Consider the following 19,493-nt stretch of genomic DNA (forward strand, 5'->3'; position numbering starts at 1 on the left):
TGGCTGGGTTGGTTGCTGGGTACTTTGTAGTTTGGAAGACGCTTGATTTTCATAAGTGATTGACATAACTTTTACTTGAATGAAAGGAATAAACAGGGGATGAAAAGAGGCTGGCTAGATAAATGAAACAAATTACAGCAATTAAGGTTGCTTAGGAGAAGAAATACTCTCCAGAAATTGGAGCAAGACGATGGCTGAAGAAGAACCTTAATTCGGCTCTGATATCATATAAAAATATAAACCAATTCAAAGAAATTGAATCTGTATCTTCTTAGTTTGAAAGGATTACAAGCTATCTTTTTATACAAGGACCTAGATTGACTTGTACTTCTAGAAAAGGAAAAAAATCATATAATGATTTCCTGATTCTATACATGATAGTCAATAGTTGTACACTCTAAAAAAGGAACAAACATAATTCCAAAACTTTAGGAGATCTTACAATTAATTAGCCAATTTCGGATCTCCTTTGATTTGTTCAAATCTGCCAACATTATTAACATTTCTTAGGGTAAAAAAAAAACATAATGCAATTATTCCCTGACATATTCTCTAAGAAAAACAAAGGGAATCAAGAAAACAACCATGAAGAGGGTTGGGAGAAGGGTTAGGTGACATCTATTGTTGTCTCATGAAGCTTGGAAGCATCTCTTGGAACTCAAGGCCTTTATGATGAAGGTAAAAGAAAGGTAAGAAATCATTCCTAAGGGTTCAAAAAGCCAAGTTAGTTTGCTTGTAAGAAACCAAGATGGAGGCTATTTCCAAAATGGTGGTAAGAAGTGTTAGGTTGGTGCTTTTCTAAAGAGGTAACCTCTTTTGCTTGAAGACTAGTCAGTGAAGGTTAGTAATGTGAGAGAAAAGAGTTCTAGAAATCCTTAGGTATTTTAGTTGCAGCCTTTATTTTAGTTAGAGCCTTTTTTTACCATGTATCTATTTAAGAAGTGTAAGGATGGCTTTATCTAAGGAGGACTCTTTGGGAGGACTTGAGTGTTATCATGTTCCACGTTTATCTAATAACTTATTGTCCATTAGCTAGATTACTAAGATTCCAAAGTGTTACGTAACTTTCTTTGAGACTCATTATGTCTTTCAAGATCCTCTTATGGGAGCGAAGATTAATCTTGGTAGAGAGAGAGTTATATGAATTGATAAGATTTGGATAGAAAAGCAAATCAAGTAGTGGGCAGGCCAACATCAGAAGAACAGATTTGGATATGGCATAGAAGATCAGGACATCCATCATTTAGCAATTTCCACAAGTCGTTGCAATCCTGTCAAAAGTTCAAGTTTCTAATTTTCATTGTCATAGTTTTGTGTTAGCCAAACATTATCGAACTTCTTTTCCTTCAAGTTTTAATAAAAGTTTGGTGTCTTTCTTAACTATTCATAGTGATGTGTGGGGGTCATCTCGTGCTTCTAATCATTCTAATTCTAGGTGGTGTGTTTCTTCCCTTGATGATTGTGTTTAATGTTTCATGGATATATTTGTTGAAAGAAAAAATGTAACGTTTTTTCCACCTTTAAGTTCTTTCATCAAATGGTTCTTGCCCAATCTAACACTAAAATACAAGTTTTATGATTTGATGGTGAAAGGAAGCATTTCAATTAGGGCATAAGTGTTTGTTTTCAGTCTCATGGCATTATTCATCCAACTTCATGTATTGATGACCCCAATAAAATGGTGTAGCCGAGTGTAAGAATCATCATCTATTGGAAGTCGTTAGATCCTTAATCTTTGCTATGAATGTTCTTCAATCCTTCCAAGGTCATGTAGTCCTTATTGCAACATATCACATTAACAAAATTCCCTCAAAAGTCCTTCAATTTCAAACCCTCTCCAGTCCTTATCCAAAACACATCCTATTCTAACTTGTCTTCATATCTCCCCCATGGTGTTTGCTTGTGTTTGTTATGTTCACATGCATAAACAACATAAGAGTAAGCTTGATTTGAGGGTACTTAAGTGCATCTTTTAGGGTACTCTACCACAAAAAAGAAAAAGAAAAAAAAGGGATACAAATGCTACCACCTGCCTTTAGAAAAAATGTTTGTTTCTATGAATGTTACTTTGGTTGAAGATCAAGTTTACCATTTAGGGGGAGATTCAAATGCATCTCTTAAGGAGGAAGAGAAGTCTTAGGATATGCTACCACTACCTTTCACCATTGTATCATCATTTGAAGCTTTTGCATCTACTTCCAGAGGATTTATTGAGCCATATAGATTGGTATATTCATGAAGGGAGAAGACTCAACCACCTTTTGATTAACCTAATGACCAATCAGATGCTTCAACAAGTATTTTAGAGTTAATTGCTTCCCTTAAACTTTCTATTGATCCTTCTATTGAAGAGTCAACTCAATTAACTTTTGAGAACTAGACTCATTATGGTTTTGCAAACTGTAGTATAAAAAGTCTTATCTCTTATTATATGTCTTCACATCCTTTATCTCCACCTTATAAAATATTTGCAAACCAGTTGTCCTTTGCATCTATTCTTAATAAATCACATGAAGCTCTTACTAACATAAAGTGAAAAGCTGCCATGATAGAAGACATTGAAGCATTACAAACAATGATTCACGGGAACTAGTGGAGTTGCCAAAGGGAAAGAAGACAATTGGTTGCAAATAGATATTCAAAGTGAAACATAAGGCAAATGGTTCTATGAAGAGGTTCAAAGAAAGATTGGTAGCTAAAGATTATACACAGACATATGAGGCAGATTATCAGGAAACTTTTTACACCAGAGGCAAAGATAACTATCATTCAGGTCCTCTTATCCTTGGCTGTAAACCTAGATTGGCCTCTTCAACAGTTTGATATCAAGAATGCATTTCTTCACAAAGATCTAGAAGAAGAAGACTGCATGGACTTTCCTCATAGCTTTCCTAACCTAACAAAAAGGGGCAAGGTATGCAGATTACGGAAGTCCATGTATGAACTCAAGCAATCACCTGGAGCTTGCTTTGGTAGATTTGTTTAGGCCATGAAGAAGTATGGATACCATCATAGTCAATCTGATCACTTTTTTTCTCTCAAACATTCACCCAATGGGAAGATTAACATCTTGATCATGTATGTGGATGATATTGTGGTGACAGGTAAAAATAGTGAGGAGCTGAGTAAACTAAAAACATATTTGGCAACAGAATTTGATATCAAAGACCTTGGTATTCTATAATATTTTCTAAATATTGAAGTTGTTAGGTCGAAGCAAAAGATTTTTATTTCTCAAAGAAAATACATTTTTTACTCAACTAAACAAGAATGTTGGCTAGTAAGCTTGTTGATACTCCTATTGAACAAAATCACAGGTTGGGTGAATGCCCAATGATACACCAGCAGACAAAGGCAATGCCAAATATTAGTCGGGAAGTAAACATTCATGGCTCATACTTGCTATGAAATAGCCTTTGCAGTGAGTGTGTTAAGTCAATTTATGCATACTCCTTGAAAAACACATGTTGGTTATACACAAGATTCTTAACTATTTAAAATCTGCTCTTAGGAATGGTTTGCTATCTAAACATGGCTATTTGGAAGTAGAGGAATATATAGATGTTCATTGGGTAGGATCAATAATAAATCGAAGATCAACTTTAGGGTACTACATGTTAGTGGGAGGGAATTTAGTCACATGGCATACCAAGAAACAATATGATGTGGCTAGATCATTTTTTGATAAGCAAATAATACGATTTTATAAACAAGTGTCAGAGAGACGGAACATCATAGCACATAGGAGGTATACAATGGAAGCCAAAAGAAGCAAGCAAAAAGAAAGAAAACAAAAAGCAACTCCCTCCCTTAGCAAGAACTTAACCAATCAACAAAATCATTTAAAGACATAAAACCTATATATTTGTAACCCACAAAAACAAATTTCTAAGAAAAGTGTTTTTCAAACTTTGATTCGATTATTCCTCATTATCAAACAATCTTTAATTCTTTTCATTCCAAACAGTCCAAAAGATGCACAATGGAACTGCTCACCAAAGCTTCTTACATCTTTTACCCACAAATGATCCATGTCAACCTAAGAGAATCTCTTTAACCATAGAAACCTGCACCCAATGAATACCAAAAAGAGCAAAGAGCAACTACCACAGAACCCTTGCCTTGCAACAATGAAGAAAAATGTAATTTATGGATTCTTCCTCAACTTTACAAAGAAAAAAATGACCAAAGATCACCTTCTTCTCTGAAACTAGTTTAGGGTCAACACCTGACCCCAGCTAGCCTCCTAAGTGAAAAAACTCACCTTAGAAGGCACCCATGTATTCCAAATTACACTTGTTGGAAAGGAAATTGATTCCCCCAATTCCAAAGCAACACATAAAGACTTAGCTGAGAACTTATTGTTTCTTGAGTTCGTCTACCCCACCTTGTCTTCCCCCTCACTATCTACCACCACTCCTTGCAAACTTGAAAATAATTCCTCTAAGTCGTCCAATTTTCAATCATTTAAAAGTCTAGAAAAATAAGGATTCCAATGACCCTCTCACTTGTTCAATCCTATAAATTCGCTACCAAGACCTCTTTTGAAATGGCTAAGGCATATAAAGAAGGGAAGGAAACACGCAAAGGATCATCCCTGCACCATTTATCCTTCCAAAATTCCACCCACATCCCATTAGCCACCACAAAGGAAGATCTACTATAGAAAGTGTTTCAATCTTTCCTAATAGATTTCCATAGTTCGACCCCATACCTATCTCTCACTTCGCAGGACCAGCCACCCTCGTCCTCCCCATATTTACCACTAATTACCTTATTCCAAAATGCTCCTTTTTCGATTGCATAATGTCAATTCCATTTGTACAAAAGCGCCTTATTGAATGAAGAAATGTGTCTAATGCCCAAACCCTCCTTACTCTTCTCCATGTACATTGTCGACCACTTCACAAGATGCATATTTTTCGTCAACCCCCACCCCAAAGGAAATCCCTTTGAATTTTCTCCAGCCTCAATCTAACTTTTCTAGGAATGTTGAATAAAGACAAAAAGAATATGGGAAGATTAGATAATGTGCTTTTGATCAATGCTTTATATATATATACATATATATTTTACAAGCTGTGAAGTAAATATATAGAAAAAATCAACATGGAGATATTGCATTTGTTGTTTGTGGATAATACTTTTGTTCTATGTGCCTAATAAAGAACATTTGTTGTACTTTAGGTGCATCCTTCCATTGCTTGAAGTCGTTTTAGGATTAAAAGCAAATTCTGAAAGGGTGAGCTTCATTTCCAATGAGAAAGATGGGAGGATGTGGAGACATGTAGAGTGGGTGATCTTTCAACAAGCTATCAAATCCTGCATACATTCCATTCCTTCTTAGTATTCAACAAGATAAAGGTCCCACTCAACTAAATTTATAAAAAAATAAAAATAAACAGACAAACAAACAAAAAATTGAGAGAAAATTGTAACAATGAGACCTATGAAAGGGAAATAATAAATTCTTTTATAGACAGTCACAAACAATGATACCAATAACTATTTTCAAACCTTCATTCATCACAAATGGAACTTCCCCTCAAAATACCACTCAAAAATCTGCATTTCTTAGAAGTAACAACCTTATTACTATAACCAAATATTTTAGTTACAAGTAATACATCAGAAATAAAATGGGATAAATTTTACCTCAATCCAATCATTAAGGACAAGAGGCTTCTTGGCCAAGAAAATATCAACTAAATCTTCTTTCACCAGCATGAACTGATCAACAAGCACATGTGTGCACTCTGAACTCCATGCACGAGTAACAGAAGCGCCTATATTGAAAACACTTTATTCATCAGTTGCATAATCTCATCTGAAGAATAGATGACTTTGTAAGCAATACATAGAATCACTCAATGAGTAAGAGTAATAAAACCCAAATAATATTTGAATACACTGGTGAAAATTTTTGAAGGACACAATAATGACAAAGGGATTCCCCCGTATTCCCTAGTTACTGTCATCATTAAGTTGTATTGTATTAAATATGTTAATTACATAAGTTCAAACATTGAATTTTGATTTATGATAAGTTGTTTCTAACAGTTTCACAGAGACAGTTAAGAGAATAAATATCGGATCAAATAGAAAATGGAGGTATAAGATATTTAGATAGTGAACTATCTTGATTCTATAGACACATTGAAGAATTTCTGAATTCCTTTATTGATTTATTCAGTACACACCATACACATATATATACACAAATGACTAAATAAGAAAATATCAATCTAGCTTGATTCTCTCCTAAAATTAGGAACCTGAATCCTAAGGAAATATCCTAAATGATCTCTCCTTTTTTATTCCTAAAATACTTTCCTAAATTAAAACCCTAACTTTGAATGTCAAATTTCAACACTCCCCCTCAAGCTGGAGAATATATATCATATAATCCCAGCTTGCAAGTTAAGTCTTCGAAGTTAGGCCTAGATAAAGCTTTGGTGAGGATGTCTACGGTTTGGTGCTTGGTAGGAACGTAGTTCAATTTAACCGTCTCACTAGTCACCTTCTCTATGATGACGTGTCTGTCAATCTCAACGTTTTTGGTCCTGTCATGATGCACGGGGTTCTTTGCTATGCTTATAGCTGCCTGATTATCACACATCATCAGAATCGGAGATGAACTCGTTTGTCCCAGTTCACTAAGAACCCTTTTTATCCAAATCCCTTCACAGATTCCCTGTGCTAGAGCTCTGTACTCAGCTTCTGCACTACTTCTGGCTACAACTCATTGCTTCTTACTCCTCCAGGTAACAAGATTTCCCCAGACAAAAGAACAGTATCCAGAAGTGGACCGCATGTCAATGATGTTTCCTGCCCAATCCACATCTGAGTATACTTCAATGTCACGATTCTCTATCTTTCTAAAGAATAGACATTTCCCTGGTGTCATTTTTAAATATCTAAGAATCCTGTAGACTGCTTCCATGTGTTCCTCAGTGGGGCTGTGCATGAATTGACTTACAGCACTCACTGCAAAGCCAATATCTGGCCGAGTGTGTGAGAGATAAATCAAGCGTCCGACGAGTCGCTGATATCTCCCCTGTCTACCGGTGTACTCTCTTTCTCGATACCAAGTTTCTTCTGACTATCCATAGGAGTATCAATTGGTTTGCATCCAAGCATACCGGTCTCCTTAAGAAGATCGAGTATGTATTTTCTTTGAGAGACTACAATTCCCTTCCTTGATCTAGCCACTTCCATACCAAGGAAATATTTCAAATTTCCAACGTCTTTAACTTCGAACTCTTCTGACAAATACTTCTTCAAATTCTGTAATTCCTCCATATCATTCCCAGATAGAATAATATCATTGACATAGACTATCAATATGGTCATTTTCCAGGCATAAGACTTCTTGACAAATAAAGTATGATCAGCCTAACCTTGTTTGTAGCCCAGCTTCAAGACTGCCTTTGTGAATCTATCAAACCAGGCTCGGGGAGATTGTTTAAGGCCGTACAAGGATTTTTAGAGTTTACAAACCTGATTCTTTGTCATACTTCCTTCGAAACCAGGTGGTATTTCCATGTAGACTTCCTCTTCTAGGTCACCATTTAGAAACGCATTTTTTATGTCCAGTTGTTGCAAGCACCAATCTTAATTGACAGCCAATGAGAGAAGAATCCTGATAGTGTTCGGTTTTGCAACAGGAGCAAAAGTCTCCTGATAGTCTATCCCATAGGATTGTGTAAACCCTCTAGCTACCAAACGAGCCTTGAATCTCTCGACTGATCCATCTGCTTTGTATTTTATGGTGAAAATCCACTTGCACCCCACGGGCCTCTTCCCAATCGGCAAATCTGTGATAGTCCATGTCCCATTCTTCTCAAGTGCATCAATCTCATCTTGTACTGCCTTCTTCCATTCTGAAATTTTGAATGTCTCTTGTATTGTGTTGGGAACCCGAGTATCATCAAGAGAAGTAGCAAATGCTCTGTAAGATGGTGATAGCCCTTCATACGTAACATAATTCCCAATTGGATGATCTGTACATCTCCTAACACCCTTCCTTAATGCAATCGGCAGAGTAGAATCATCAATGCTGGGAATTAGCACCTCTCCAGCCCTATCCTCACCTATGTTCTCTTCAGGTAGACTTGAAATGGAGTCAATATATTGGCCACATGTTGGCTGTGATCCGTGCTCTAATTCCTGTCTTTTCCTCCTCCTGATGTAAACTTGTAAGTTCTCATTAGCAAGTTGTGGGGCTATAGGTTGAATAGGCATGGGAGACTGGATGGTCACGGGAGAAGGAACATTTATGGGCTGGGCTGGCTGGACTGATGACGGCATGGGTGTGGACAACTCAGTGGGCGCGGATTGGGAAGGATTTGGTGACTCTGAGTGAGAAAAAGGTACAGCCTCAAGAAGAGACCCCCAAACTTGATGTTCATTCATGTTCTCCCCCTGAACATGAGATTTGGGATAAAAGAAGAGATGTTCAAAGAAAGAGACGTCCATGGTGGTGAAAAATATTTTGTTGGTTGGAGAATAGCATTTGCACCCTTTTTGGGTTGGAGAATACCCTAGGAAAATGCACTTATTGGCTCAAGGAGCAAATTTGCTACGATTTTGAGGATACACATGAACGAATGTCGAGCAACCAAATACTTTGAGTGGTAAATCAGAAGAGGCTGCACGGGTGTGAGGGAATTTTTTTAAGAGAAGTTGACGTGGGGATTGAAAGGTAAGCACTCTGGATGGCATACGGTTAATTAAATAGGTAGCTGTGAGAATGGTTTCCCCCTAGAAATAGTTTGGAACATTAAAGGAAAACATAAGGCATCGGGCAACCTCCAAGAGATGTCTATTCTTGCGTTCAGCCACCCCATTTTGTTGTGGGGTGTCAACGCAAGAATTTATGTGGATAATGCCGTGATTTTGAAGATAAGTACTGAAACTACTAGTAAAGTATTCCTTTGCATTATCTGACTTAAGGACTTGAATTTTGGAATTGAATTGATTTTGAACCATAAGATTGAAGGTTTGAAAAATGTGCCCGACCTCTGACTTTTATTTCATAAGGAAAACCCATGTTTACCCGTGTATGATCATCAACGAATGTCACAAACCATCGAGTGCCAGAAATATTTTTTATCCGTGAGGGAACCCACACATCACTATGTACTAAAGAGAAAACAGTCGAAGGTTTGTATGGGATTTGAGGATATACTGTTCGAGTATGCTTTGCAAACTGACAAATTTCACAGTGATAAGATGCTGGATTTTTATTGATAAATAATTTGGGAAACAATTTTGCAAGGTAAACAAAGCTAGGATGACCAAGGCGATAGTGTAACAGTATAATCTCACTATCTTTATTGACCTTAGAATTTGACACAGAATTGAAAGACTCTAACATACTCTGAGACTGTACGCAACTTGCTTGAGAGACTTGGTTTGAGAATTGGCCACATGGGAGGAGGTAGAGCCCGGAACACAGTTCAGCACTACCAATCATCTTCCCCGATTTCAAGTCCTGAAAAACACACGAGTTTGGATAAAATTTAGTAACACATTGGAGATCACGGGTCAATTTGCTAATGAACAAAAGATTACAATCCAAGTTTGGAACATGGAGGACAGAGTCAAAATACAAGTCTTTAGTAAGTTTTATGGAACCTGTCCCGGCAATTTTTGACTTTGAACCATCAGCAATATGGACGGATGAATGACCATTACTTGGCTTGTAATTTTGAAGAATGGCAGCATCTCCTGTCATGTGATCAGAAGCACCTATGTCCACTATCCACGGCTTCATTCCTCCTCGATTAGCAGTGAAGGTTATCCTGGTAGTACTGCCACTGCCAACTTGGCTTAATAGTTTCTATAGCATCTCCATCTGCTCTTTGTTGAATGGACTCGGCTCGAGAACAGATGTGCTCTCAAAGTTGGCAGCCGTGTGTGCTCTGCCATCTCTGTCAACCCGTGGCTTTGGTTTCCAATCAGCCGGTTTGCCATGAAGCTTCCAGCAAGCCTCCTTATAATGGCCTAGTTTCTTACAATAATCACACCAAGGCCTATCTCGTTTTTGACGATCTCCACCACTACTATTAAATGACCGAGCAGCAAGAGCAGAGGCATCCAATGTTGGGGCAGGTTGCTCTTTGGATCCCATCATCACTTTCTTTCTACTTTCTTCACGCCTAACCTCTGAAAAAGCCTCCCTGAGACTTGGCAGGGGTTTAATGCCCATGATTCGGCCTCTAACATCATCCAATTCCCTGTTTAGTCCTAGGAAAAACTTGAACAGTCTCTTTTGTTCCACAATTTGCCTGTATGTTGCTGCATCATCCGAACATTTCCATGAGTGAGTCTCAAATACGTCAAGTTGCTGCCAATACCTTGTGAGTGTGTTGTAATACTGAGTAACTGACTGCTCTCCTTGGCGGAAGTCATGTAGGGCTGATTCAACCTGAAAAAGTTCTGAAGTATTTTCAGAACTTGAGTAAGTTTCTTTGGCTGCATCCCATATGTCCTTTGCAGTCCCAAACAGCAAGAAATTTTCACCCATGTCATTGTTCATGGAATTGATAAGCCATGACATGATCATGCTGTTTTCAATCTTCCACTTCCTGAAACCCGGTTCTGTAGTTTCTGGCATGGCTGCTTCTCCAGTGAGGTACTCATCCTTTTCTTTACCACAAATGAACAGCAACACAGATTGTGACCACTGTAAATAGTTATGGCCATTTAATTTGTGTCCTGTGATGAGAATAGGAGAGGAATCACTACCACCAAGGTTTGAAATTTCAGAACTGCCCCCTGATTCTGGTGTCCTGACGTTGGATACTTGTGATGATGTCATTCCGTATTTTGTCATGGAGATGAGGAAGACAGCCAAATATGGTTGCTGGAAATAGGGAAGAGGAGAAAATCAGAGATACCGGCCTAATGGAAAAGAAAAACAACCGTGGCACCATCGGAAAGGTAGAAGAACACTTCCCAAGGCACGTGCAGGGATTGGGGTTGAGAAAAAAATAGCCGGAGGACGCCGGAAAAACTATTCGGAGGGCCCACGGAGGCAAAAGAACCCCAAAAGAGGCACGTGCAGGGCTCAGATGGCAGAAACAGGTATGAAGGGTGGCTAGTCGGCGTCAGGCGAGGCTGGAGGAGGAAGCGCGTCGCCGGAAAGTGGGTCACGTGCCCTCACGCGCTGGCGCGTGAGATACAGTCGCAGGCCAGAAAAACGCGCGTTGTCGGCGCGTGGGTGGTTTTCTGGCTCCGGTGCTTTGGGAAAAATTGGAGATCTCCTCTAGGCGCTCCTTGCGGTGTGGGAAAAAGACGTCGCCGGAAAAGTTCGTCGGAAAAGTCGGCGGCGGTGAATGTTTTCTGACGACGATTCGACCGACCGGAAAGCGTTTTCTCCCTTGGCTTTGAGAACAGGGACTGATGGCCAGAATGAGAGATGGCCAGAGAGACTTGGCCGGAATGAATGATGGCCTGAATAAGAGGCGGCCAGAAGGGATTAGGGTTTCAGAAAACTGGCTCTGATACCATGAAGAATTTCTGAATTCCTTTATTGCTTTATTCAGTACACACCATACACATATATATACACAAATGACTGAATAAGAAAATATCAATCTAGCTTGATTCTCTCCTAAAATTAGGAAACTGAATCCTAAGGAAATATCCTAAATGATCTCTCCTTTTTTATTCCTAAAATACTTTCCTAAATTAAAACCCTAACTTTGAATGCCAAATTTCAACACACATCATTTTTCATAGGAGGTAAAATGGACTTCGCATAATTAGCACACCACACAAGATCTATTGAAGAATCAGAAAAATTTTAAGTGGGCAAACTAACTAAAACTTTAAGAAGCATTGGCTCCAACTGTGACTAGCAAAATTTGTACGCATACATACTAAAAATGCTCAGAAACTTGATTTAAGGACAACAAAGAATATAATAATTGCAAAATTGAGAGAGGCACTAATCTATGAGTATGCGCATAATAATTGAGGGAGCATAATAATTGCAATATCAAGGGGGCATAGCGCACATTGAGTGTGTGCAATTCATTTCTTTTATTTTATTTTTGAAAGAGATGGTGTTAGGTGCGAGATAAAACTATATTTTCATTATATTGGATAAGATCAAGAATTCATACAAAACAGAAAAGGATGAGAAATCCTTCAATAAGAAAAAGAAAATACACAAGAGTAGGTGTTGAAACCGTAGGTTTGATTTTTAGGAGTTTGAATTTAAAAATAAAACCAGAAGATAAGGCTTGACTGAGTCCTATTATTTTGGACTGTTTAGTTTAGATAAGTCCTAGATTTTTAGGAGTTTGAATTTAAAATAAAACCAGAAGATAAGGCTTGATTGAATCCTATTATTCTAGATTGTTTAGTTTAGATAAGTCCTAGTGTGTTTAAATTTTTTTTTATCTCTAGTTTGAGTTAGAAAGAATATCAAATGATATTCTGCAAGATGAGATTGCTTTGTCTATTTAAGCTCTCGATGTAAACTAAATTTTTTCAATAGAGTATCATTCAGTTTCTCTTCCAAATTCAATAGTAAGTAAACATAAAAAATCTCCGTAGTAGAAGCTCTTTGGGTTCCCATCCCTAAAGAGGTAGAATATCAAAAAGCACAAGGGAGAATGAGATTCCAACAAAATCAATGAGGCTCCTCGCTTGGCCAGCCTTTCAACTAACTAACTAATCTAAGGGTCATTTGGAAACTGTTCTTAAAAACAATTTTCTGTTCTTTAGGATAAAAAAAACAATTTTCTTAACTTAAAAAACATGTTTGACGAAATTTTGGCTGAAAACAGTTTTTTGAGAATTTGTTCTAAAAATAAATTATTTTTTAGAACAAATTTCAGGTGTTTTCAGATTTGTTTTGTAGAGTATTCAGAGAAATAATTGAAACTATGAAGATACTTTGGAAACTTTTTAATTGTACATAAGTGGGCAATATATTCAAGGAGAATAAGTCAAGAAAACGGTTTTTCATATTTAAGTTCCCAAACAGAATTTTTTTTCTAAAAACAACTATGAATTGTTTTTTTTAAATTGTCTTCAAAAATGATTTTTTGAGAATTGTTTTCAAATATCTTACCAAAAGGACCTAAGCTTCCACAAGAAGAAGCAACCAACTTCCTACCCAAGTCCACAATATGTTGTATCCAATGGTCATATCTTCAAGACCCTCTACAACAATGACTACAAAACTGTTTGTCAAAGCCTCCTATGCTAGTAAATTGGTTAGGTACTTCATTACAACATTGAGGCCTTGAATAAAGCGAGTAATTCTACTTCAGTAGCTAGCCCAGACCCAACTTTTTGAAAAGGCACAAATGATCCCACTCCTATGATCTTGGAAGAATAATGCTCATTTGATTTGCATTCCCAAGAAACATTCATCAAAGTTCAGTTTTAAGAAACCAACAGACCAATGAGTCCAGTCAATCGTATTTCCACTACTATCATGAATGGAATGGAAACAAAACTCCTATCCTGCATAATGATACTTATGGGAAATCCCAACAACTCTTTGGCAATTGACATCTAGGAGGATGTTCTCCCACAGTCCATTCAATGGGCTGTTTGCTCTAAGATCCTGACATTCCTTTCCATCAAGATACCAACCAAGTTGCTAGAATAGTACAAACACCACCAACCCCTTCCCCCAGGCAATAAAATGCCTACCTACAAGCTCATTCTAAAATCCCAAAAAGTTATAATCATCACATAAAAAAACCTCTAGGAACTAACTAGGCCATCCCTGCTCCTGAAAAGTCTGAGTCACAATTTCAAAGTAAAAGAGCAATATGGGAAAAGATGGTTTTCAAATTCCCCACTCCCCAAGCATTAAACAAGTGATCCAAGCAAAATAACTATATGGAATCTCCTAAGACGACACATATCATAAATATTTACCTTTTTGCTAGCAACAACCAAGCAAAGGCATGAAATTTTAAGGATCTTTGGGATTTTCAAATGAGTTTTCCTTACAGAGAAGAAAAAAGAGAATCAACTTTAAAAATGGGCTAGGAAGAGAGATTTAGAGGAAAATAAACCATCTCATGGAAGAAAGAACTACACTTTGCAAAGACAACAAAAGGACTAACAGATAACAAATTTTCTTTTCATTAAAAGAATCATAAAAAGAAATTAAAAAGTCTAAATACTTAAGCAAGGCTCTTGTGGAAGTCTAACCTCTTGTATATGGAACTCAGATCTTAGCAATTTGATCATCAAACTAGGTAAGACACAGTGAGGTGTTCCCATTAAAGAAGGCTAAAAAATAAGAGCATACAACTATTAAACACCTTCACTTTTTTTTTTCTTTTTTTTTTTGGGATACGAAACAAAAATGTATTATATTGAAATAGGAATTAATAAGTACAATACAAGGATGAGGAATCCTCCCATAAACAAAAGCTAAGCAAACTGAATATCAAAAGCAAAAAGGCACATGGGAATTACAAAAGGCAACCTCTCCTTACTAATCCACACCCTTGGAGCTACACACCACTAACCAATCTAGTTAAACCACATTAAAGGGAATGCCCTTAAAAGTTGTGGTATAAAATGCACAAAAAGAAGCAAGGAAGTGAATAGTATCCCATAGAACCTCTAAATTCCTTGCCTTGTCCTCAAAAACCCTAACATTTCTTTCCCGCCACACCACCCAAATTAAAGCAATACAAGCAGTTTGCCACAATACTAGGCCTCTCTTGAATCCTCCCAATCCCTTATAATTAATGGTCATCCTGTCACAAATGCTTCTTGGGGGAACAATCCATCTTGGCTATTCAAATAATTTGTGTCATAGCCCCATTGTCAAAGGACAATATAAGAAGAAATGATTTGTTGCTTCTCCATGCTCCATACACAACTCATAGATATTAGGACTAAGAGCTTTGTAGGGCCTTCTCAACTATAGCATATCATTAGTATTTACCTTCTTATGTACCACTAACCAAACAAAAGACTTGACCTTAAGAGACACTAGAGATTTCCAAACAAAATTAGTAGGGAAAGCAGGAGAAGAATTAGAAAGGCAGGACAAGACTAGCAAGAAAGACTTGATTGTAAATAAGCCTAAAAAAGACAAAGACCAGGCTCTTGCATCTGGAACAAATGGGGTTAAGTGCAAACAAGCAAGATAACACATTAAACACCTTCACTTAGACTAACCAATTTTGCCTTAATTGCCCTAGTGCAATTTTACCATCTTTCCCCCATAAACTAAAAATAAGTGTTCATCATAACGATCATGCACACCCTCATTTACACTAAACAATATTGCCTCAATTACCCTAGTGCATTTTTATCATCTTCCCCCACAAATTGAGCATGATATGCAATCTAATTAGAACTTTTTTGAGTCTAAACAAAATGTTAATTGGAAATTCTATGAAAATTTACTTGAGTTGTAATTTTTTGTTTCATGTCCAACAAGCTTCTAACCACGCATGAACAAATAAAAATAAAAATAATGACAGTGGATCAGCTACCCTCTTTTGAGCATCCCCTAGGATGAGGTACTTAGAACTTGTTTTTCAAGAAGCCAAAATTAACATTGTTTGACTAAAATGAACTTTTCCTAAAAGCAAAAAAATATATATATATTTAGAAAAGGTTTTTATCAAACCATAGACCAAAAATATCAACAAAAAAAAAAAATTGTCGTAGGGTCAAGCAAGTGAGACAATCAAAAGAAGCTGAAAAAACGGCTTCAGGTCCAATTAAAGTGAAGCCCAACTTCTTTTTAGTCTTTCTATTACAATTAAAACTTTCTTTAACCCCATCACAGCCTTAACATTGCTTTGTCTATAAATATTACACTACCTTGGATGAGGTGAGACAAAAAGAGTAAGCGATTCAAAGGATTATGATCATGTTTGAAGATCTACTAGAAGATAATATATGAGAAAATGTGGCTCAATGCAGATCACAGCATAAAGGCAGGATTCCCTAAGAAGTTGTTGCTTGGATTAGATTGGAGTAAATCTGTTCAGTAAAATTGTAAAACTGTAAAAAAAATTAAAAATTAAAAACCTTATTTTGTATTTTTCTAATGAATTTAACTTAGATTTGTAAGAAGCCCTTTTGACTCTTATCTCAAACAATTTATGTTTGAGGTTTCAACATAAATCATCATGTTATGCCCTTTATTTTATTTTATTTTATTTTATTTATTTATTTCCTGCATAACTAGATTGACATTTGAATAGATTTAACACCTGAAAATTTTGCAAAAAATATTTATTCACCATTCTCTAGGTTAATCTACCAATAGCACACTTTCATTGAGGAGAAAGAGCATGTTTCTCCAAGGCTTCCAATCTAACATTGTTGTACCAGTTCCACCCCTAAGGAATGACCCTAACCGATTCTGTTTCAATTTCCCTTCAGCATTTGAATTTTAACCATCTTTCCCCCATAACCAGAGCATCAAGTACAATTTAGGGGTAAGGAATATTAAAAATTTTGCAAAAAATATATATTCACCTTTCTCTAGGTTAATCTACCAATAGCACATTTTCATTGAGGGGAAAGAGCATGTTTCTCCAATGTTTCCATCTAACATTCTTGTACCAGTTCCACCCCAAAGGAATGACCCTAACCAATTCTGTTTCAATTGCCCTTCTGCATTTGAATTTTAACCATCTTTCCCCCATAACCAGAGCATCAAGTACAATTTAGGGGCAAGGAATATGTATTGACCCTGTCCAATTAACCATTTTTTAATTAACTCTCTAAACCCTAGCTCCACCACTATATAAAAGCCCTTTTCCAAGCCTCAAGAATCAAGCAATCCTCTTTAGATAAAGCCTATCCAAACTCTAACTAATTCTCTCTAAAATCCAGCAATTTAATCATCTCTCTAAACCCTAGCTCTGCCACTATATAAAAGCCCTTTTCCCAGCCTCAAGAATCAAGCAATCCTCTTTAGATAAAGCCTATCCAAGAAAGGAAGAGATCGAAAGGATGTCATGCTAGCATAAAGAGATAAACATACAAACCAAGTAGCTTTCGAAAGGCAAAACATTGAATGCCCAACAAATGACATTTTTAAATAATTCATTATTTTCAAGAAAAAAGAGCAGTTGATATGGAATTTCATGTGGGATGTTTGGAAAAGGACAAAAAACTACAAAAGATAATTTCATCATTGAACACATGAAGGAATTAGGACAGAATTATTGTCTTGAACCTCTGTAAAAATCCACTCATTGATTCCATTTGCTAAGCCACCAAAGCAGAAACTTTTAAAATGCTTGTATTAGTTACCCATTAGGTTTTCACCTTCCATAAGCATCAATAAAATTATTCAACCCCTATAATTATTGAAGTCAAATCACCATTCAAGGTTAAAGCCTTGAGAGGAAGGCCAAAGAGTTCACAAATAAAATTTAGCAGAGAAAAATTGGAAGTCTCGTTATTTATTTAGAAACTTGGTTCTCAATGATACATCATATCAACGACAACTACAAGCATTTGTTATCTGACATAGTGAATGGTGATGGAAATTAACCAAAGGGCATTGGAGATCAAGTTGTCTTACTAGGTGTTTCAATCACTGCTTAAATGGAAAAATAAATGGGATGAAAAATACCTTTTCTGACCCTTTTCTTCTAATACTTAAAAAAATGCCAAGACCATACAACAAGAAGCACAAAGAAAAGCAAGAAAGGTGTCAATCACACACAAAATTACAAGTCATAGCCCTCTTAACAAAGTAATAAGAACTTTTGGAAACATGTTGAGTTAAATAGCATATTTCTAAGGAAATTGCTCACCTATTGATGAAATTTTATCTTGAAGAGAATGATTCATTTGGAAAGGCTCTGAGCGATAAACAAAAAATATGAGCGGGACAAAACCAAACCTGCCAGATATTAGTCACAGAAGAATAAGAATAACTGAGTTAAATATTACAATATGAACTTTCCATGATGCTCTCAGTCCTAACCTACATTCGGAATCATCCAATGCTACTAGAAATAATCCAAGGAATGTAAAATTCAAATTGATAATTTAAATCCCCCAAAGAATTATACAATTAAAAGCAAGTTCTTATGTTGCCAACACATTTAGACCCTAAATGCAGAGTGCCGAAATTACCTGTAGGTTGCATTACCAGTGCCAAATGAAACCAAGTCCCCATCTTTTAGAGTTGTTTCCTTATTTGGGAACTCATGAAGTTTTTCCTTTGAGCCAAGATTCTTGTTAATAAATGTCCCATACTTTGAGCAATCTCTTATCCGAACATTGGAGGATACGTTAGAAGATTTATTCCACTGTGGATCTAGGGAAATCATTGAATCAACAATTATCTCTGCATGGATCCGGGATACTCCCTTGTCTTTCTTAACAATTACATCACAACCTGGAAAAGGAAACAAACAAGATTAAATAATCATACCATCAGAAACTACTGTACATCAATTCAAATTTAACAAAAATAATCATCATCCAAATCAGTGCTGGCAAAATAATAAATTTTGGCTCCAGATTTAGGTTAAGGTAGGGGAAGAGGACACGAGAACACTATTTATCATCTCTAACACAGATCCCAATTTTAGATGGCCAAAATCCCCTAGGTTTTCTCCAGGTAAGACTTGAACTAAGTGTAACATCCAGGTTGGGTTCAGACAAAACGAGGCAATATAGATGTTTGCTAAAGCTGGACCAGACCAAACACAGAGGTCAAAAGGAAATGGTCACCCCTAATCATAATGTTCTTCAAACACATTTTATTGGGAAGGAGACTTGGGTCACAAAGCGAATCTAAAATTTCTAGTTAAAAAATTATTTATAAAAAATAAATAAATAAATAAAAATAAAAACAGCAACAACAACAACAAAAAAAAAATAAACTAGTTCAAGAATTTTGACAGGAAAAGAATGGTTGAAAGTCATTTTTATATATGATATAACTTTTTCAAATTTAAAAGAAAAAAAAAAAAAAAAAAAACCATGTTTGAAAGGAATCTATAGATGTATGTGAAGTTCTATCTTGATCATTTTCAAAAGCTAACTAAAAGCACTTCTACCTTACTGGATGAGAAAGATAGTTTGGCCTAGATGTACTGGGATTAATATTATTTGCATCCTACCATATTGCCTATCCAAAAATATTCACATCAATATCATGTTGAAAAACTCATGGTTTTGTTGAAAACCAAGGACCCCAATTCCCCCTTTCCTCCATTTGTTCTGAGAACTCCAGTTTGCTTCTGAAGGACAATTTAGTTTCTAAAGGACAATCTGCATCATTTCTTCCATTAATAATATAACATTTTTAGCATGGAGAAAGATTTTTGCTTGCTTACTAGATGGAGTTGCAATCATTAGTTTAATATGACAAATTCTGCATCATTATAATAGAACCTATAAAAAAATTATGCATACATCAAAAGGCCATGACACAGAATATGGATTGACTGGGTAAAAAGGCAATCCCCACCGAACATTTTTTCTGCCATCAAAATGTATGATGGACAATT

At 36.4% G+C, this 19,493-nt stretch overlaps 1 protein-coding gene across 4 annotated transcripts in view; it reads right to left on the bottom strand.

Annotated features, from left to right (window-relative positions):
* Positions 1 to 19,493, bottom strand: part of LOC117912180 (nijmegen breakage syndrome 1 protein) — a 118,483-nt gene that overhangs the window by 34,618 nt on the left and 64,372 nt on the right. For all 4 annotated transcript variants that reach the window (XM_034826678.1, XM_034826675.1, XM_034826677.1 and 1 more), the window contains exons 3-5: positions 18,109 to 18,373; positions 17,784 to 17,872; positions 5,656 to 5,786 (exon numbers count right to left, since the gene is read on the bottom strand). In XM_034826678.1, coding sequence (XP_034682569.1) covers positions 5,656 to 5,786; positions 17,784 to 17,872; positions 18,109 to 18,373 — 485 coding nt within the window. The remainder of the gene's footprint in view (positions 1 to 5,655; positions 5,787 to 17,783; positions 17,873 to 18,108; positions 18,374 to 19,493) is intronic.

The sequence above is a fragment of the Vitis riparia genome, chromosome 4, assembly GCF_004353265.1.
Source record: "Vitis riparia cultivar Riparia Gloire de Montpellier isolate 1030 chromosome 4, EGFV_Vit.rip_1.0, whole genome shotgun sequence".
NCBI lineage: Eukaryota > Viridiplantae > Streptophyta > Magnoliopsida > Vitales > Vitaceae > Vitis > Vitis riparia.